This window comes from Talpa occidentalis, unplaced genomic scaffold (genome assembly GCF_014898055.3).
Source record: "Talpa occidentalis isolate TD23 unplaced genomic scaffold, MPIMG_talOcc4v2.1 talOcc4.11, whole genome shotgun sequence".
In the NCBI taxonomy this organism is placed as follows: domain Eukaryota; kingdom Metazoa; phylum Chordata; class Mammalia; order Eulipotyphla; family Talpidae; genus Talpa; species Talpa occidentalis.
The window spans coordinates 75,861,030-75,883,072 of NW_023601104.1; the positions used below are offsets into that span (position 1 = coordinate 75,861,030).

The 22,043-nt window shown below is 44.3% G+C and overlaps 1 protein-coding gene across 6 annotated transcripts in view; it reads left to right on the forward strand.

Moving 5' to 3' along the window:
• The window catches only part of SUSD6 (sushi domain containing 6), a 96,174-nt gene that overhangs the window by 67,299 nt on the left and 6,832 nt on the right, over positions 1-22,043 (forward strand). For all 6 annotated transcript variants that reach the window (XM_037503573.2, XM_037503574.2, XM_054691261.1 and 3 more), the window contains exons 3-5: positions 17,891-18,088; positions 19,090-19,228; positions 21,417-21,844. In XM_037503573.2, coding sequence (XP_037359470.1) covers positions 17,891-18,088; positions 19,090-19,228; positions 21,417-21,844 — 765 coding nt within the window. The remainder of the gene's footprint in view (positions 1-17,890; positions 18,089-19,089; positions 19,229-21,416; positions 21,845-22,043) is intronic.

A 22,043-nucleotide genomic window follows, 5' to 3' on the forward strand; every position in this document is an offset into this window, starting at 1 on the left:
GCTTTTATTTGGACTTGGATTCAAGTGGTTTACCTTATGGGCGATGCTTTTCTTTCTTCTTACTTGAAAAGTACTGCTCATGTTGCTGTAATATTTTTTTGATTAGTAGTAGTTTTTAAAGGGAAATGAGTAGCTAGATAAGCCTTGGGGAATCAAAGAAAGTGATTTGAATTCTCTCCTTCTACCCTCCTTGGCCCATGCTGCCACCCCTGAAACACAGGCTCTCTTGGAATATGTGAGAAAACAATCCTTATAGTCAAATATATGAAAACAAAATTATGGGCCCCTCCCCTCAAAAAAAAAAAAAAAGAGTGTGGTTATTACAAAGGGTCTTGACATCGACCAGAGGAGTTACTGTGCACTTGTTTTTAAATAACAGTTTCCTGGTATTTGTAAAATATGGTCATAGTCACACTGTGTTTAGGATCACATCTGTTGTTTAGGGTGTGTGAGAGAAAGGGAAGGTGGGGAGCTCCCCAGAAGTACCTTCTGCAGTATCAAATGAAGCATGATGTTGGACTTTCAGATCTGAAAGTACTAATCTGGCCCTCAGGATTTGCTTCTTTTCCCCCCACTGCAGCTCAAATCTCTCCTGTTCCCAGCACAACAGGCTCCTTTGCCAAGGATGAAGAGCCTGGATGTCAAATCCTTTCTCTCTGCTCTGGCAGGGAAGCTGTTCTATTTGTTTTCCAAGAAGCCTTTTTGCTCTTGGGGAATTTTTACTTTCCTCTTATGGGAAGTTGTTTCATCATTTCCCAAAAATATACTGCATCTCTTGTTTAAACAGGGTGCCCTTGAATAGCTTTGGAGCCTGAAGGGATGTGGGGGTGTTGTGAAATCCTTTCTTTGATGTTTTGATGCAAGCTGAAACGCTACTGTCTTTGGGAAGAAGTTTCAGAATTTGCCAGGACTGGGTCTAAAAACAGAGTGTGGGAAGGAGAGAGCTGGAAAGCAAGAGGTGGGGTCTTCTTAGGCATTTATTTAGACCAGTCCATGTTATAAAGAGATATCAGCCCTTCCATATACAGGTTCCATCAAATATTTTGTCCAGTGCCTCAGATGTGCCCAGAATGGTGAAGGTGAATGCTCCGCCTTCTTGAGGAGCTCATGGTACCTGGAGAGACAGGACCAATTCACATGTAGCACTGCTTAACAAAATAATATATAGCTGTGATTAGATTGTATAACTATGGTTGATTTATTTCAGAGGAAAGAATTTCCTATAGAAGAGAATACTCAGATTAGACTTTGCATTATGGACTGGGTTTGAGTTGATGGAGGGGAGAATGGAGGATATTGAAAGGAGAGGAAGATGGATTGAGAAGAGCCAGAAGACTGGGCTGAGGTGAAACCAATGGGATTTGATTTTAGAGAAATGGGACAAGCCAAATTGAGAACAACCTTGGATAGTCAACAGAAACATTTAGACTTATAGAAAGATATTGGCAATTTTTTGAAGATTCTTAAAACATCATTAGGAAAAATGTGGTTTTGGGGGAAGTACATTAGTCTGTCACAGTAAACTGGAGTATGTCCCTCCATGGTTCTTGGAAGGGATTCATGTTGTTGGTACTGGGAGGGAAGAATGGCCTGGTAGAAGGTTTCTTCTGCTTGTGTGAGCGTAGTCTCATGGCGCCTTTGGCCTTGACCCTCTGCAGTGCCCCCTGGTAGGGTACAGCAACTCGGACCATGAAGTTGTTGTAGACTGAGTTGGACCAGCTATTGGTGCTTCCCTGGGTAAAGCTTTAACCATCCCTACTTGGTGTGGAGGTGATGTCCCCTGGTTGGCCAGTGGGCCCAGAAACAGCAGGTTCCAGGCCTTCAGCTGGTCATGTTGGAATGCCAGGATTATTGCTTAGGTCCAAATGACATAAGTCACCTCATACCTAATCAGTAGTAAGAGTGCTGTTTCCCAAACCCTTGACATTGCTGAGTACTGTTACCTTTCCCCTGTGCCCTGCACCTGTTTAACAATTTTAAATAAGGAAATTGGATAACTTTGAATTGTAAGTAAAATCAAAGAGAATCAGTCAAAAACTACTAGTAGTTGTTCTTGGTGAAAAATGGAAATTAGGAAAATAAATTTTTATTGAAAAAAGATTCTATCAGTGAGAACAAACAAACATAACCTTGTTATGCTTATCGCAAGATCTATCAATTTCCGGTAGAAAGAGGGAAAAGTAAATAACTGCCAAAGAAGTTATTGCCCAGTTCTCCTAAGTCAGAAAGTAAATGGCAATTTCTACTAGCTCCTGTGCCTTGGCTGGGCCTGCCACACCCTGCTGACCCACCCCCAAGCTCAGGTTTGCAGTCCTGGGAAGTGAGATTCCTTAGGCTCTTCCTAGCCTAGGCCAGGGTGCAGTCCTGCAAACACTCTGCTGCCAGCCTTAGCTTTCTCCACCAAGGGGCTTGGGGCCCTTGCAGCAGAAGTGCTAGGAAGGAGCAGGAACACTTAGCTTAGAGTGTTGACTCTTTCACGTCATGTTATTGCCTTTAAAACCCCGAGCTCTTTTCCTCTTCATGTGAAAGCCATGAGGCCCCAAATACTTTATTCTGGATTACTAGTAGATAACTATTGAAATCATTTGTTATGGTTGAGTAACAAGGTGGTCCCTAAAACAGGACTTGACTTCCAGTGCCTCTGCCCACAGCCACAGAAGGCCCAGCGGTGTACACATTGGTTTACTTTGTCCCTCTGAGAAATGAGGCTAGATAGGAAGATTGAGGGGACGGGTTGAGGGTGAAAACATCAGGCCCAGAGTTCAGAATCAGTTACTTTGCAACTTCCAAGCCCTTTTGGGATGTGTGGTTTTGTCTGGTTTTGCAGAATAACTGCAAGTTCTAATGGACTAGCCCTAGAAGACTTGTACAGCGTATGGGAGGTACAATCAGTCTGTTTCCCATAGGACAAATTGCTCTTGATTGGAGAAGAAACTCTTGTGCTTTTATCCCACTGAAGGTTTTGCTGGAGGATTCTGTAAAGACTCTAAAGGTTCCCCGAATTGCATGTGTGACAAGCCTTTTCCATCAACAAGGCATAGAGGATCAGGAAACCCAGAGTGAGCTGTCATCCTGAGTGCCAGGCCTGTGGCAGGTGCTGACTGGCTTGACTTCCCTCACAGTGCAAACGTCTGAGCACTGGATGAGACCTGGCTCTTCGTTCAGTGCAGGTGTGTGTTGCTGTGTGCCAGAGATCCTTCCTCCTAGACAGCTCCCTCATTTGTATCTGCGACTACCTAAGAATGTATTTTCTTTGCACTCATCAAAATAATTCTGGGCCTTTGGGGCTAGGGGACTAAGGGAGCAAGGAATCCAAATTCATTATCTCCTGAGGTAGTTCTGAAGCAGTGCTGAGCTGTCAGCTTTTAAACCTCTTTGTCTTAGGAACAACCTGTACTCTGGTACATTGTAAATCAACACCCTCAGTCGCCTTTGTGTAATGAATTTGGACTTTTGTGAAGCAGCTGAGAAAGAACCTCTTTTTTTTTTAATTATAAATTTTATTTTTATATTCCCCATACAATTGCAACCCCCTTATTTTGACCCCAATCCCTCCCTTCCTCACCCCCCCCCCCATAGAGTGTCTCTGGTTCATAGTTGTTTGTTGATTTTGATTTTCACTTTCTTATAGTTATTCTTTTTCCTGGTCCCTTATTTAAGTTTTCTAGATTCCTGCTATGAGTGAGACCATCCAATATTTTTCTTTTTCTTTCTGGCTTATTTCGCTGAGCATGATCCCTTCCAGCGCCATCCATGTTGCTGCAAATTGCATGTGTTGATCTTTTTTGAATGCGGAGTAATATTCCATGGTGTATATGTACCACATCTTCTTGATCCAGTCATCTATTTTTGGGCATTTGGGCTGTTTCCAAAGCTTAGCTATTGTAAACAGTGCTGCTATAAACATAGGGGTGCAGGCGCTCTTTGGAATTGATGTTTCTGTGTCCGAAAAGAACCTCTTGAGAGGTAGTGAGGTGTGGCTGCCTGCCAGCCTGCAGCACTCATCCGTGTTGCTGGTTCAGTCTGTACAGCCATGTATGATGGAGTGGTAGCTTGAGTTTCTGCACCTGAATTTTGTAAAGATGAGTTAGAAATGGAAAAATGGCATTGCTGATGATAGCTACAAGAAAGTTAGTTTTTCTAAAGAAAAGATTTCAAAATTCAGCGGAATGTGCCAGAAGTGGGGACTCAATAGCTGTTGAACACTCCCTGACGTAAATCAGCAGCCCCACTCAATTGTGAATAGTAAAATATACACAGAATTAAGGGATAATATATAAAATATCCAAATTATATTATTCAAGACTCTATATAAAGAGTGTATAATTAGGCATTTTATGATCTTGTTTGACTGCCTGAGAAAATATGATTTCCTTATAATATGTAAATCTATTATTTGACTTTGGGTGCCCTTTTCAGAGAAATGGGGGACCACCTGTAACCTTGTTCTAAGAATCATACAAAACAGACCATTTTATAAGTGTTAAAGGCCTTTCCAGAACTGTGAGAGTCTGTGCTCTAGAATACATTCCTCTTTGAGCTACTCTCTTGATCTATTGCCTTAACTCCTATGTTATGTACTCATTTATGTGCTAATTTGCCATCTTTCCATTTAAATATTAACCAAGACTTTAAGGTAGGGCTCCCATTTAAAACACTAGGTAGCTCAAATATTGCTAGCCTTCTTTACTTGGTAAGCCCCAAGTTTGGGTTGAAAAAGAGAAAACCAAAAAAAATAAAGTATCTCCTAGATAGACTGAACTTTTTCATATTCCCCAGTCTCTGTCCCCAACTTTGTGGATATAGAGCTGTGGGTATGTGCTTTCAGCAGCTAAGTTTTAAAGAAAAAACAACCAAACCTCCCACAGCAGGGTACCATTATAATAGAGAGAAGACTCTAATGATAGCAGTATTTTAGGCTCCCCCCATGCCTGGCTGGCCATGGCATGGAGTTGATAAGCATACAGTGTCTTTCATACTTGCCATTAAAACATGTTAATTAAGAGAATTCAGCTGTGGCACCAGCTGGGGATGTCTGGCTTTGTGGAAGATTGCAATTAGATGCTTTATTTTCAGTTTTCTTTTTTCCCCTTTCAACTTTGGTGGAATGCCTATGAGTGTAAGGGCTTTTAGTCTCAGCAGTATAAATACTTTAATGTGCCTAATTATGTAATCATACACTTATACTCGTCTGTGTACACACACATGGTTTTGTGGATTTTTATCCCGTTTTCTAGTACATGAAACATCATTGCCTGCTTTTTCTTGGTATGGTGGAGCCAGACCCTTCCATACATTGTGTAGGAAGCAGAGGCACCTAGTGATTTTCTGATTATGACCTGTACTCTGCCCCTCCCCTGCTTGACCCTTTTGTGAGCAGGTTCTTTTTCTTTCAAATAATTAGCATCTCAATAGTTTCCTAGCAAAGTCAAGGTAATTTAAATAGAATTGGACTTTATAATACTGTATCTTTTCTTTAATTTGCAAGTGCAGTCTTTCAGAGCGTGTAGTGTTATTTTTCCCAGTCCTCTGTTCTAGGCAGGCGTGGAGCATGAGTCTGGACATGAGAGCTCATGCATGCAGGCACAATGAGAGCCATTGATTTCTGGCATTCAGCTTGTGCAAAGAGGTCCTGTGGCCCCAGCTGTTAGAGCCAGGACCTGGGAGCAGCTGCTTTCTGAGACCCAGTCCTCTAGGGATAGACCATCTGCCGCCATGTGAGCGAGCCCTGGGAAAGACATTGACCACAAGATACCTTTGTATTCCTTTTGTCTGTCCCAGTCCCTCCTGTTCTTTCCTCCACCACCCCACCAAGGCAAATTCAAGAAGCATGATGAATCTGCACTGGAAAATTCATATGGCTTTCGCCCCGTCCTCTCCCTGTCTGCACTCCACCATACCAGCACACATAGTTCCATTGGAAAATAGTTTCCAGAGTACACAGGCAAATATTGTATGACTGGCTTCTTCAGTTGAATTAGTACTGTGGAGCAGCGACTCATTTTGTTATGAATAATATCAGAAGGGCTCTTTAAAAGTCTCATTTTATGAAAGAGTTTTCATTTCCTAATCCTGTATTCAAGGCCCTCCCTCTTCTGGTGTCAGTCTGATTTTCTAAGTTTCCTCCTATCTCCTGGTAAACCTTGGAAATATTTATTGCTTTCCGTATACACCCTACCTTATCTTTCTCCACCTTTGCTCATGCCTGATCCCCCCCTGTCATCTCCCCCTGCCGGTCACAACCCCACAGTCAAAGCTTTTATCCCATGACTACAGTCCCACTTCCCCCTAAAGAAACGACCATTTCTTCCATCATTTCTGACTTTTTCCCATTGGATTCATCGTCTTCAGAACTTCCTGTTGTAGCCCATATTGATTTCTACCATGTGTCTTTTATGATCATTTATTAGATAGTAAACTTCCAGAGAGTAGGGCCTGTGTATTTTTCATTTTCTTGCCCTTCTTCCCCCATTGCCTGCGACAGCACTTTGGTACCTCCCAAAAACTTTGAAAGAATGAATGGAAAAATGTAATCTTTCAAATGAACCCTGGGAGATAGAGTAGATTTTACTATTATTATAACCTGGCTGGAGCTCATTATCTTTATCCCCAAAGAAAATAAAATCTCCTTAGGGAAAGAACCATATATTACTTGCTCTTGAATTTCTAGTACCAACCAGGCACATAGTACGTGTGCAGTAGATATTTGTTGAATTAACAAAGGATTTCCTATAAGGAAAGTGAAACAAGAGAGTATAAGAATCAACACTTGTAAATGTTTTTTACTCTCTTCTGGACAAAAGTTAATGAACCTTTTTTTTACACCCACTTCTTGGAAGATAGAGAATTAAAAGATGTTTTCTGTGCTACCTGTGCAACACATTTGGACGCAAATTATCTTCTGATGTACAGAATGTGTGGGGATATCTTCTGGGGATATCTCATACTCAGGTCACTGACGAGTGGCTTGCCAAAGTCAAGGGTCCACAGACTGAGAGAAGCCAGGGGAGAAGACAGGAGCATCGACCTCACTGTGAGACTCTACCCCGTCAGCCTTGGTCAGGCCTAAGTCTCACTAGTCAGTGTATTGAGGTCACTGTGTTTTAATGATCAAGGAGACAGTATGCTGGAACCAGGCTGATAAATATACAGGCCAGACTCAAATGTGTGTGGGAGGCAGCGGTTCCAGACATGTGGTAAAGTAGTTTGAGGGCCAGGCACCCTGATTAGACATTGTGGCAGGTTTGCATGGATTCCTGTTGTTTTAAAAAACCCTTTTCAAAGGCTTATGTATAACTTCCTCAGAAAAAAACTTGTAGGATGGATTCACAGGAGGTGAGAGGTTCCCTGCTATCTGGGAGGCCGAGAGAAATCTGCAGGAGTGTTCTGTGGAGCACAACCCTTTGACTGACCTTCCTAAACCCATATGGTCCAGAACTGTAGAAACACTCAAATGGTAGAAAAGTAAAAAAAGTCCCCTGGGTTTATTCATCTCCTCACTGCTCTTGGTCAGCTGATGGTAGTACAGGGTGACATTCCCCTTCTAGGAGGAACAAAGGAATCCAAGAAAGACCAGCTGCTTTTCTTCTGGTGGCATGTGAGACTTGGTCATTTTTGGCTTCATCTACCCATGTTCATTTGTCACAGTGTTCTGTACTTGTTGGTTCAGAGGTGATAAAGAAAAGGCCTGCAACCCTGAAAACTTCCATTTCCCTGGTCTCACCCCAAAACTTTTCCTTTTATTGCTCCAGGCCTGATGCAAGCACCCCAGAATGTGCAGGGCTCACTTCATGCCTGCTTAGACTCGTGGTCTGAGAGTTATACCTTCTTGTCACAAGGAGACGCAATCACATCTCTTTCTTCAGATAAGACGTTCAAACTTTTATTCCTCAGTTACTGGTGTTTGGCTAGTTTTAGGCAGGTGTTTTAGGACATCACCTCAGCAGATTTTTCCCACCATCTGTAATTGAAGTTTACCAGTTATTTCCTTTCACTCTTTGCAGTTATATATGCCTGTGAAGCAACTGGTGGAAGCAGAAAGCTCTCTGACTCACTGTTGGGTAGTACATGGCAGAAGTTGTTTATTTCATGCTTCGACAGAGACACCCCAGCAATCCTGAGCCTTGAGTAGAAAGGCAGCCCATTCTGCATTAATGGCAACTTTCTTTTCACATATTTCTCATGGAAGACATACCTTCTCCCACTTGCAGAGTTGTTTCTTGTGACCCTTAAATAGCTCTATTGTTTGCAGTGCTCAGAGGTTAGTGAAGGAAACTGTCTGTCTTGCTCCCCTGCCTCTCCTGGAAAAATGTGGCCCCACTTGAGATACGAACTGGCTTCTCTGGGCTCAAGTAAACTCACCAGTCCACATTCTTCTGTAAACAGGAATTATTGTAACTTTTGTCTGGATGTTTTCCACCGCCATACTATACTTTTGTAGCTCTTGGTGTAAAATTTTCTAGTGGCATCTGTAATCAAGGAACTTCCCTATAATAGAAGGTAAACTAATGTTTGAATCCAGACTCTAATATTTAGTAGCTGTTGTAACCCTCAGGCCATTACTAAATTTTTCAGTCTTCTTTCCTCTGAACTAATTTTGATCCCATCTTTCTCATAGGGCAAGAGTGCCCAATGTAATGTCTCATAATAAATGTTAATTCTCTTCATCACTTCTACCCTATTGGACAATGGAGATCATTACATTTGTTTTCAGTGTTTTCGGAGGCTTCCTCTCTCCTCTGCGTACATGGCACTGGGCTTGGCATTAGGCCTTACCATTTGATGTTAGAATTAGAAATGAAACCACAGCTCTGACCTTTGTACCCAAGAGTCCAACTCTGTTTTAAACTTCAAGCCAGACTCCTAAGTTAATTATTATCCTTCATCATTACCCTTCTGAGTTTGGACAGTGCCTTAAGCAGCTGACCTGAGCCTTCTAATCCTGATGACCAGCAGGCATCCTCCTGGAGGTGGGGAATTGTGTGTCTGTGTGTGGGGAGGGGGTAGGTGGCAGGGAACAAACACACATGCTTAGTTAGGGTGGAGGACATGAGACCAGGAAGTAGCAGTGCTGATGAGAAAAAAAATAAACATTGTCTGCTTTCTCTTAACCCTTAACTACTACTCTCAAGCACATAGTAATATTTGTTAATACACATGGAATAACCAGACTCCTTAGGTCTGTGCTTCCTAGCTCTACCCACCATCATGGGAGTGTGATTATGGTACAGCTACCTAGGCTCTGCTCTGTATCACTGCACTGGATGGGGGCCTTCAGACCCCGAGTGACCCAGGCCTGGAGCAGTAGGGTGAAAAAGAATGGTCTTTTTGCAGGACACGAGCAGGGGTCAGCCTGTTACCCTGTGCCCCTGGCTGTGAGAACAAGAGGAGATGAAAGGGTAACATGCTATGTAGAGTGCATATGTCAGTCAAGAGTAGCCCAGACTGTCTTCTAGAAAGGAAGTGGGGAAGGGACTGGTATATTTTACTGAGCTAGAGCAAGGAGAGACAAAGCAAGATCTATCCCTGCTCTGCCAATCTCCTCTCCAGATATCCAGAAGTTTCTGAAACAGTCCCATTTTTTTCTTTTGCCAAAGTCTTTGCCCTCCTCCATTCTAAAAGCAGAGGTAAGGGTTAGTTTTCTATGTGAAAAATTCATCAATGCCTGATATGTGCCAGGCTGATGCAAGATACTTTTAGGTTCGCAGTTTTAGTAGTCCTCGCAAATACTTCATAGAGATGGGTATGGCTGTTTGGAGTAAGGTTCAGAAGAGCTCAGGCAGTTGACAAGGTTGCAGATCACGTCTGTAGGTCAAACCCAGATTGTTCTGTCTGACACCTAAGACCATGCTTTGCCCTTTGGTGACCATATCCTATTAGGTTAGGAGTATATTTTCACAGTTGGATATGACATGAGACATAAGATGTGCTATGCACAGTGATTTTCTTTGCTCTAACCTGTACTTGACTCTTCTGAAGAGTTAAATATCTAGAAATTAACTAAGGAGATATGAAGGACTTATACAGCAAAAATCGTAAGACACTACTAAAAGATACAGAACAAGACATAAAGAGATGGAAACGTATTCCATATTCATGAACAGGAAGAATTAATACAGTCAGAATGACTACTTTACCAAAAGTAATACATAAATTTAATTCAATCCCTATTAGAATTCCGATGATGTTATTCAAGGAACTAGGGGGAGAAAGTAATTTATATGAATCGTGAAAGACCCTTGAATAGCTAAAGCAAAAAATAAAACAAACAAAAATAACAGGGAACAGAATCAAAAGCCCAGAAATCCACATACATACATACATATCAATACCTAATTTGAAATGTGGGCAAAATTTTACAAGGCAAATCCATTTTCTACCAGCTATTTACTATCTACCAGAGTCTATGCCAAGAATAGGGGTTATAAAATGAGTAGAGCAAACGTTTGTGCTAAGCTTAGGTGGGTGGGTGGGGTTAGTGGAGAGATGGGGGAAGAACGGACGTTTGAGAAAGTAGTTAGAGACAATAGAGAGGGGTAAAGAAGATGTATGGGAACACAGAGGAAAAATGAAGCTATTGTTACTGACCACGTCTTTTTTGTTGTTGTTGTTTTAAAGATTTATTTATTTACGGGGTACAAGCCAGAGGTGTGGGGGAGGGGTGGGGTGAGAGGATTCACCAGGCTCAGAGCGGGGAACAGAACAGGCGGGTTGATCGAAATACACTGCTGAGCGGAGCAGCGGGAGAAGCAGGAGAGGTCTGCTTCGCCGTGTGGGTTTCTCCCTGGCTGGCCGGGGATGGAACTCATGCTGCAGAGGCTGTGGATTGCTTCATAGTGTGGTGCCCAACCTCCTGCTCCACCAGGGAGGCCCACTGACCACTTCTTGTATAACAGATCCAAATATTGGGTGCTTTACCAGCATGATTGTGATTAATCTGCATAGCAACCCTGTGAGGTAGATACCTTTAGTAACCCCATTTTTATATATGAGGGAACTGAGAAACAGGAGGATCTGCCCAAGCCCGCACAGGGTCGTCAGATCAGTACTAACCTGGCTGTTGTTGCTTCAAGGCTCACTGTGGGTTGGGTACTTCTCTGATAGTTCTCTTTGGTGTGGTGTCGGAGCAGGCGACCTTGGAACTACATCTTGAAAGATGGGTGGGGTTCCAGGTGACGCATGTGCTTTCAGGTCAGAGGAGAGAAACAGCAGTTCTTTCTGAATGACTAAGGACTTTGGTGACTGTTTCCAGTGACAAGAGTTTTCATGTTTGGGACCGGGTGCAATAAAGAAAACATTCCTCCCCCTTGTTGGCTCTGAAAGCATTTCCCCTCTTGTGAGATTGGAGAGAGTAAGCAAGCAGCTCAGACCTAAAATAATATGGACAGGTTCCGCAACCAGAGCAGTGCTCGGCCCTGGCCTCTCCTAGGAAAATGACCACGGGGGTCCTGCAGGAGTTGCAGCTGGGAGTCTGAGCTTCAGGTGGTAGCTCTAGGTGGTTTCTCCCAGTCCTTTCCCCTGCCCCAGGGCCACACCCTGGGAGAGGTTTGAGCTAATGCCTACTGTTCTCCCTCCCCCCTCAGAGTGTGAGAAGTTCTCATGAGAAAAGGGATTCTGGCTGCACAATGGGCTTCCTGTCTGCCTGCTGGGGAGGTTTGTCTTAGAGGCAAGGAAGGTTGTAAATGGCATGAGAAATGTCTCTTCCTTCTCAGTGAAGCTTGTTTTAGACTGTGGACTGTTTGAGTGGGGGTCAGGAAGGCAGAAAGCTTGGGAGAGCAGGAACTGAAGCAGCCCTTGGGTATCTCTTGAGTAATTGAACTTCTCCTTCCTGTTTCCCTGCTCCCACCACATGCCCTAGTCAGGAATCTGCCCCAGCCGATGCAGTTGCTTATGTAGACAGGATGCTTCTCAAACTTCTCACACCCTGTGCTCAATTCAAAAACCACAGTGGCTGTTGAACTTTCGTGAATGAATCTGGAATAGCTAGCTACCTGACCAACTTTAGGCAGATTTGCTGAAAGAGACCTCAGTGGTCATCTGGTTTAGTGTGCTGTGAACTAAACTCAGCCGCATAGAGACGAGTGTCCACAGCAGCTGCCAGATTGTCTTTGTCACTGGGCTTCCCTCTCTGTGGCTCCCTTTCCCGAGTACAGCTATGGACGGAGAAGTAGACCCAAAAGGGTCCACTGTTACTGCCCAGTGCCATGGAGTAGGAAGTCAGCCTCCCTCGGTTCAAATCCTAACTGTACCCCTTACTAGCTGGGTGACCTTTGACAATTTTTTTTAAAGATTTATTTATTTATGCATACAAGAGTTGGGGTGCAGGCCAGAGGTGTAGGAGGTGAGAGGATTCACCAGAGACAGGGTGGGGAGCAGAACAGGTGGATCCACTGAAATACACTGCTGTGAGGGGATCAGTGGGCGAGACAGGAGAGGTCTGCTGTACCATGTGGGTCAGCTCCCTGGCCAGCCAGGGATTTGAACTCGTACTGCAATAGCTGCAGACAGCTTCATAGTGCTGACGCTTAACCCCTTGCGCCACTAGGGAGGCTCTAACAAGTTTCTTAACTTCACTTAATCAGTTTGCTCATCTGTATAGTGTTGTAACATGTTTCTTACAGGGATTTTGTGAAGTTTAAATAAGTCGTACATGTAAAGTACTTAGGCTAGTGCTTGGCATTTAGTAGGTGGTCAGTAATTACTGAGCTGTTTTTACAGAGATTTTTTTAAGGAGGCCTCAGAAAAAACCTCCTCACTCTCGTAAGATGTGATCATTCACCCTTTCTTATGTCCAAAAAATGCACATTTGAGTATCTTTTTTTTTCTCTGTTTCACCCCGCTGTTTCTCTGGCTCTCTCTGCTCCTAACAAACCATTGAGGGCTAAAAGTAGAACTTGGACCTTCATCTATCAAGAAAGAGTTTTGAGAGCAAGCACATTAACTGTGCTTTTTTAAATCAACCTGAAAGAACTGTGTTACCTTCTTTCCACATCTCACCTCTTAGCCCCAGCCAGGGTACAGTTCTGAACCCTTTCCACTGTTTTCAGATCTCCAGGCTCCTCCAGTGCCTCCCACACACACTTGTTCTCCACTGAGGATCTGTGCTGTTCAGTACAACAGCCACAGCTGCAAGTGGCCATGGAGAACCTTGAAATACAGTTATTCTGACTAGAGATGTGCTGTAAGTGTAAAGACTTAGGAAAAAAATAATCTAAAATAGGGCCTCCCCGGTGGCGCAGCGGTTGAGCGCTGGGCTGCAAAGTTGCCGGCTGCCTCTGCAACACCGGTTTGATCCCCGGCCGCCGGCAAGGGTCCCACATGGCGCGCAGACCTCTCCTGCCGTGCCCACTGCTCCCCTCAGCAGTGTATTTCATCGGTCTGCCTGTTCTGTTCCCCACTCTGTCTCTGGTGAATTCTCTCGCCCTCCTGCGCTTCTGACTATACCCAGTGCTTGTATAAATAAATAAATAAATCTTTAAAAAAGATAATCTAAAATATCTCAACACGATTTGATGTTTAAAATCACCTCTGTGGCTGTATTATATTTCTCTTGGGCAATGCTGTGCTAGACATGGCATCCATTTATTCCTTCCCTCCCTCATTTTTTGCTGTTTTTCTTTGCCTTGGACTCTTCCTTCTTCTGGTTACCAGCAGTGCTTGAATGAATAGGTGTCTCTGCCTAGAAGGAGACCCCAGGATAACAGAAACGAGCACCTTCTTTGGTTTACTTTGCAGCTCACTGGGTGCTTGTCTGTGTCCTCTTTAGATTGTAAGCTTTTTGAGCGCATAGTGTTATCACATACACCTTTACAGCCCCACCCATTCTAATTTCTTGACGAAATTACCACCACTAGAGACATTCACGGCACTGTTTCAGCTTTGTCCCTTATGACAGTGTCAGTGTGCTGGGTTGGGTTGTTCCCTGAATTCCCAGGAAAGCTTTTCCTCCTGTCATACTTTCTTTTGATACCTTCATTGTGTATTTATTTCTCTGTGCCTCGTTGTCTTCTTCTGAATGCTGCCACACTGATTTTAGTTTAAAACTACATTATTTTAAACCTGTGAGCTGGCAGTTTCTTAAGCCCGCAATCACTGTTTTAAGAGTGGAGTTTTCTCAGTAACTCTCCTCAGCCAGAACCTCCTTTGTTGAGTCTTTTTAAAATGCACTAGGTATTTAAATGTCTGGTTCTCCTCCTCAAGCTGGTCTTCACACTCCCTGTTCCCCGTTACCACCTTTTAAAGGCCCAAGTATTTGTTCAGTTTGTTAAACAGAACATGACCCCTGGGCCTTTCCTGGAGCTTGTTTTGATTTGCTTTTTATGGAATCTTATAAAAGTTTGTTTTGTTTTAATTTGCTTCTTCCCCCTAAAAGGCTGATTCCCCAAAACAGAAGCAAAACATTTAGAAGGGCTAGTTAAGGGTTCTTGTTGGTTTCTTCCGAGGGTTTTAGGCTGCAGTGACTCACAGCGAGATCATTTTGCATCTTCTCCATCTGCTCCCTCACCCATTGGTTGGACATCTTTCACTGAGAGACTACTGTCCACAGGGCGCTCTGCCTGCAGAATTGCTTGCCGCCTCCTGTTGCTCGCTGGCTGTGGGAGTTAAAGGAAAGCAGAGAAGCAAACTATGGCGAATTAATTGATTTTTTTTTCCTGTAAAATTACTGTCTTCTGGTTTTCTCCATCTCTTTTTAACATTTTGCAGCTTTGCCAAATCAGATGAGTTTATCATCTCTCAGAGTTAAGAACAGAGTTTGAAACTCCCTTTGGGGACCTGGGGTTGTCAGAGTGAGCCTGATGCACAGATTAAGTCAACTTCTTGCCCAAAACAGAGACTTCCAGAAGTCGTGAAATGATTTATTTGCTCTCTGGTGTTTTTCCCTTTCCTGTTGACACAGGTTTCACCAAGAGGATCCTCTGGAATCTCTGCCCTTTGCCCAGACTCTCTTATTCTGTTCTTTGACTGGGCAGAAGGACCGTATTTTTCCTACTATTCTTGGTGTTTTAAAATGACCTTGCCTCCCCCCATCCCCCAAGCTTCCTTATGTCCTTCTTTGGACCTGGAGCAGAATGCAATGCTGAATCCATGTAGTTGATTCCTTTGTTTCCTTTGTATGACCTTCATGGATAAATGTGAAGGAGCTTTTGTATAGTTTATTTTGCCACACTTAGGGTTGCTATACTGTTGACATATTCTTAAAGGCTGTCTCTACACCTGCTCCATCTTCTATCAACTTCCACTCTTTCTGTCAAGTTCTGCCCTTCTCATGACTGCTCAAAGGCTCCCGTTTTCCTTTGGATGTGGTATAAATACCTGTTGCAGTCAGGTCCCAGGATGCTTTCATTTCTCTTCATTTGTGTGTGTTTGGGGGGTTAAGTTTTCTTTACTAGACTGTACAGTTCAGCTAAACTGGGCTACTTGATGTTCTCTGGGCTTTACCCTGTAGTTTCTTACTTTGATGCATTTGCTTCGAACTACCACGTCCTATCCTGATGAAATAAAACCCCATTTGAAATGCCACTTCCTTGTCTTCCATACACAAAATGTGATCTTTCCTGCTTCAAGATTCCTCTCTTGTGCCACCAAGCACGTTCTCTGAGATGTACCAGAATATTCTGTGTGTAGGATATCTTTGGGAGAATACTGAAGAAGCTGGAGTACTGCCTTTGAGAAAGGAATTCAGTGACTAGGGGACAGGTGAAGGACTTTTCATACCCTTCTAACTTTTTGGATTTTATACTATGTGTCCATATTTTATGTGTGTACTTAACTGTCATGTCCCTGTTTAACTACAGGCACTGGAAACCATGCTTGTCTTTTTCAACCTTTTTCAGAGCATAGCAGTGGTCCTCCACAGTGATGAATAAATATTAGTTGAATTGAAATGAAATTGAATTGCAAGTCACTTTACAGGCCTTGCTTTTTTCACTTATAAAAAATGAGTGTTGGGTGACCTGCAAGGTCCCAGTCAATGAGTCCGTGAAGATGTGGGCTTTATGGCAGAAATACTCAGCAAAGCAGGAGTGACTTCACAATCAGCAGCTCTTTCCCCAGAGCATCTTTCCCAGCACTTTGGACCTGTGAAGGGGTCCTGCCTTCCCTGGGGAGCTGCCTGGGTCTCTTGCACCTTGTTGCCCTGAACAAAACTGAGAATATGTAAAGGGTAACGCAATTTGTTGAGTTTTTAGAAATTTGCCTGGCCAGCTCTTTGAACTACTTGGCCAGAGTTTAAAGATGCACCAGAGTGGGTATTTCTCTCTCTCCTGTTCAAGACTTTGGGGATGGTGGGTAGTGTGGGAAGAGTCTGAAGGTGTGTCCTTAGGACCAAGGGGGCTTATATAGGCTATTTACTAGTTTCAGAAAAACTGCCCAGATTCCTGGATCCTGTGGCTCCTACCCCAGCTTTGTTTTGTTTAAATCTTTTTAAAAATACAGTCTTTTTTCCCTGTTTGAATGATAAGCAGCTTGAGGGCAGGGCACCATCATCTCTTTTAACTTGGCATCCAACCCTTGGCTTGGCTGGCAGTCAGCTTGCTTAATAGCAGTTTGTAGGTTGAAGGAAGTGGTGTTTGGTGAGAGGCTGGAAGGGCACATCTGCATGAGAGAGTGGTGGGCGTGCTCTGAGTGGGAAAGCACCTTATCAGACAGTCCAGAGACACTGTCGTCTGGCGCCCAGTCCCTCCAGGTTGTCAGAGGAAGTGAAAAAAAGGCAACAGTTGTGATTCTTATACTGCGCCTGGAGGAGAAGTATTAGGGGGAAAGGATGTCCTGAGCTAATCCCATGCAGGCATTATGGACCCCACCCCCACTCCAGACCAAAGCCATCAGGACATTGGGAAAGACAAATCCCGTCACCACCAAAGGGAAGGTGGCTGGGACCTGAGGGTGGAGTTAAGCAGCCAGGTGTGGTATAAAAATCAAACACGTGGGCCTTGGGGGTCGCTCTCTTGCTCGCCTCCTGGCTTCACAGCTCCTGGCTCGCGGCCAGCTCTCAGGGTGCCATTTGGGATTCCAGATCGGCGGATCGGGTAGGATGCATTTAAAACTTTGTCTCCCACTTTTCTCCGTGAGTTGTACATTTCCTCATTTGCCCCTTGTAAATAAACCTTTATTAACCTTTCGCGTGTGCCTGCAGTAGAGCATTGATAAGTCCTTTTAAGCACGCGGGTGAGGATCCACAGTCAGGTACCCCGTTTTATATCAGGGCTGCCCTGTAATAGAAACACTGTCTAAAGGTGGAAAGAGCCCAGGTGGAATAGAATCAGAACTTGGCTCTGCCATAAGACAGAAGGTAAAGGTGCTTTTAAGCACATTCAGTCCTGCCTGAATGAAAAATGTGGGATTTACTATGGCATAGTGGTCGGTAATACCAGTGACTGCTGCTCTGGTGAGGGAGTGGAGGTGCACGGGGCACTTGGGAAGTCTCTGGGCCTCTGAGGCCCAGATGGCATATTGTTATCTGATGGAGTTCATTCTGGTATTGATGCTGGAGGCTTTCCTCATGCAGGTTACCAGCAGTTCACTACTTTTCACTGATACATTGTGGGTTTTAGTAGGTTATATTGAAATATAATACGTTTTAGATGTCTGTAAGTTCAAGACTTTAGTCAGAATTTACTGTTCACCCATGGATATAGTTCTGAGGTACAGTTGGACAGTTGGGGTGGGGCAGGGCGGAGTATGGAGAAATGTTGCAAACAGCTGAACTGCTCCTATCAGCATGTTTCTCTCTGACAGTGGCAACCTGAATTGGCCAACAGCCTTTGCAGGCAACTGGCTCTTTGCTCCTGTGTTTCTGGTTGAAGCCTTCAGAGCTGTCCTCCGCTGTGCCATTGACAGATGCGCACTGGGAAACCTCACCATTGTATCTCTGCTCTTTCTGTCTTTGCAGTGTGTTCCCTGCCCCCGGAGCCAGAGAATGGTGGCTACATCTGCCACCCCCGGCCCTGCAAAGACCCCCTGAACTCAGGCAGCGTCATCGAGTACCTGTGTGCTGAAGGCTACATGTTGAAGGGCGATTACAAATACCTGACTTGTAAGAATGGCGAATGGAAACCAGCCATGGAGATCAGCTGTCATCTCAACGAGGGTCAGTTTGGCCAATTGCTGTTGGAGTTCTGCTTTCTTTTAATTCATGGGAAGTGGCACCCCCTTCCTCCAGAACACCCTGTGTTGTGGGGCAGTATAGCTCCTTTTTGATGACCACAGCCTCCCTTCTTTCGGGGAATCTGTGTCTTTGTGAAGGACAGTAGGGTTACTGGTGTGTGTCCAACGGTGTTTTCAAGGGAATCACTGAGGGGCTTGGTTCCTTTAGCAAGGCACCACTTCTGTTTTGTAAAGTCCCTTTGATGCCTGGGATCTCTTGTTTGCCTGACCAAGTGCAGTGACCTTTGGCTGTGTTCTGCTAACACATGAGCACGATGTTAATACCTTCTATAGTAGCTCTTTTATGTTATTTTTTTTCCTTGAATGGAAATGGACTGTTTTATTATGGAACTACAATCCAGCTGCTGCCTCCCCCCCCACTGCCTCCCCCAGTAGAGCATGACAGGAAAGTTCAGCGGCCTGCAGTGAAGTGTGTCATACAGCCATCTTTGTGCCTTACACTTAGGCTTCCAGACTGTGACATCCCAGAGAAGGGAGGGGACTAGCCTGAGGTTTTATAATTAATGCTACAGGATCTTAGAACAGGGGATTAGTACAGTTCAGTTCTTATCAGTTTTCCTCCCACACAGGGAGAAACATGAGTGGGACTTAAGATGGTGGGATGGTGGATGTTTATGAACCTGTTATTGAGAATAGGATCACAAGTGGTTTATAAAGGTAAGGTCTCCAGGGGTAGGTGAGTTTACGTGTCAGATGGTCTTCTAAGGCCCTGAAGTGAAGGGAAGTTTAGATTCAGGAATGGGAGAGGGAAATGGCCCCTTCTGTGGTGTGTAAAAGCACACTGCTCATTCAGTCCTAAAGCACCCAGACTGCTTCACGCCTGTTTACGATGCCATGCAGAGGATCCTTGACAAGAACTACTGTGGAGCTCGTGTTCTACATGTTTCAGTACTAAACACTCCTGACAATGACTTGTTTCTGCAGACAAAGATGCGCACACATCACTTGGAGTTCCCACACTCTCCATAGTGGCTTCCACTGCCAGCTCCGTGGCTCTCATTCTCCTCCTTGTGGTGCTGTTTGTGCTGCTGCAGCCAAAGCTGAAGTCGTTCCATCATAGCAGGTGAGCCCAATGGCAGTAGGTGCTGCAGACTTAGTTGTGGGGAACTGGCCTTTGACTGGCAGAGGGTTGCCAATGAGCCTACTAGCTTCTGCTGATCTATGTGTGTCCAGGGGGAGGGTCGAGGGCCCTCCATGTGTTAAACTTATAGATGTGCCTGGCACTGTGCTTGTTTTTGCGTATATTAATATTCACAGGACCAGTACAGATAAGGAAACAGAGGCTCAGAGAAGTTAAAGTCATTCACTCAAGACCATCCCTTTAGATGATGACAGAGTTGAGATTTGACCTCACATCTGTCCAACTCCAAAGCCATGTCATTTTCCCTGGTCCTCAAAGTGTGGTTCCAGTAGCAGCATCACCCTGGAAATTTGCTAGGAATGCAGAATTTTACACTCCACCCAGACCAATGGAATACACTCTGGGGCTGAGACCCAGTGATAATGGTTTCACAAGCCCTCCAGGTGATTCTGATGCAGACTCTTGTTTGTGAGCCACAGCTCTGTCCCCCTGCTTCCCAACCATGGCTACACGTAGAGACCACTGTGGAGCCTTAAAAACAAATACCAGCACCTGGGCCTCCACCCGCAGACATCAAATTTATTTGGTTTCGAGTGGGATCCTGGCTTTAGTGGTGTTTATAAAATTTCCCGGTGGTTTTCATGCAGACGGGATCTGCGACCTCTGCATTATACCATACTGGAATCAGAGGAAGTGATTTTCTTGTTTGTCTTTGTCACTTTCCAGTTGAGTGCATTAGCCTCACATCATCCCAGACTGAAGGGGTGAGGTTGGGAGGGGGATGGCAAATTGGGTGCGCTGGCCCTGAGTGGATACCTTAGTGTGTCCTTCTCTCCCAGGCTGTCATGACCTCTGCGATTGCTTAGGTTGCTGTGGCAGCTCCTCATTCTTTCTGAGGAAAATGGTCTTATATTCATTCACAGCCCTTCATCAGTCACTGTCGTCGTTCAGAGGCGTGAGGGAACAAACTATTCTGCCTTAAATAAAATGCTCCTGCTTTGGAATTTACAAATAAAGAGCAGGCTATATTCAATCTCTGTGTACTATGTGATTTTTCTTTGTATTTTGTTTTGTTTGGGGGAGGGGCTAGGATAGCAGCTGTTTTTAGTTGTTAAACAGTACAATAAAAAGGATTGAAGAGGAATATTTACTTTAAAGCATTCGCTGTTTTCAAAAAGTCAAGCTGATTTACGTGGCATTTCATCTGAATTAGGGAGGTTTTCCCCCTTATAGTGAACTAGTAAGACTGTTAAAAGTTACCTGCTAATTTTGCCTGACTTGAGTGGAAAGGAAATTTAGTTTTCACTATAGACCCTGTTTAAATTTTGTACTGTGTGTATGTATTCCTTTTTTAAAAAGTTTTATTTTGATTGGCAAAAGTTAAGCATATGCCAGAATACACACTGCTTTCTGTGTCATCTTGCCATCGTTTCCCTTCCTTCCAGAAACTTCTGAACACTTCTTTATATTACCACTTAATGTGATCCTCACAGCATGTATACCATTTGAATTAGATAGTGCGGGTTTAATCTGCAAGCACAGATGAGGAAGTTGAGAAGTACTAACACAGTCTAGGGGTAATACGGTCCAACCGTAGACCATATGTCTCCTGATGTGGTGCACTAGGAGAACATAGCATCACCTGTGCAGTGCTCTCAGCAAACGTTGACCTGGATCTAATCCTGAGGAAACAATTAGACAAGTCCAAATTGTAGGATATTGTAGGAAATAGCTGACCATAACTGTAGGAAAAAATGTGAACGTCATGAAAGAAAACCTTAAGTGGGCTGTCCAGATTAAAGGAGATGAAAGAGACAGCACAACTACCTGTACTACATGACCCTTAATTTGGCCCTAGATGCAGATAAACTTGACAGCAGTTGACTTGGATCTATTTTGGATAGTTGGGAAAATTTATATTACAGTATTATACCAGTGTCACATCCCAGCTTCCTCCCTTACCAGCTGTGTGACTGTGGGCAAATAACTTCTCTGAGTCTCATCTGCATTTTTGGCAAATCTCTACCTAGAAGGACTCAGGTCAAGCATTCACTGGGATTAAGTATATAAGCCCTTGTATTGCTCAAAATTGGTTGGTGTTATTGATATTATGGCATTTATTTGTCTCTTTGTTTCCTTTTTCCTTTTTCTTTTCCTCCTCCGGTTGCAGGCGTGACCAGGGCGTATCTGGAGACCAGATCTCCATCATGGTGGATGGAGTCCAGGTTGCACTACCATCATATGAGGAAGCTGTGTATGGCAGTTCTGGTCACTGTGTGCCACCTGCTGACCCCAGAGTACAAATTGTGCTGTCAGAAGGGTCTGGGCCCAGTGGGAGGCATGTGCCGAGGGAGCAGCAGCTGCAGGACCAGGGAGCCTGCTCCTCTGCAGGTGGAGAGGAGGAGACCCCAGGCCAGTCTGGACTATCTGAAGCTCGGGGCTCTCGGGGCTCAGAGACTGTGATGGTGCATCAGGCAACCAGCTCTTCCTGGGTGGCCGGTTCAGGGAACAGCCGACTGGCACACAAAGAAGCCCCAGATTCAGAGAACAGTGACATACAAAGCCTTTTATCCCTCACGTCGGAGGACTACACAGATGGTAAGTGCCCTGTGCTGATCATGAATTATTAGCTGCTCAGGATCCTTGCTGGGAGTGAGGACTATGAGCCTCACTCATAATTGATACATTTGGGGGCAAAGAAAGATAACACCTGGACTACTAGCATAAGATAGGATTTTACCCTTAGAGCTCCAGTGGGGCTTTGGACTCCCTAGGGAGACTTTTCACTATTTTCTGT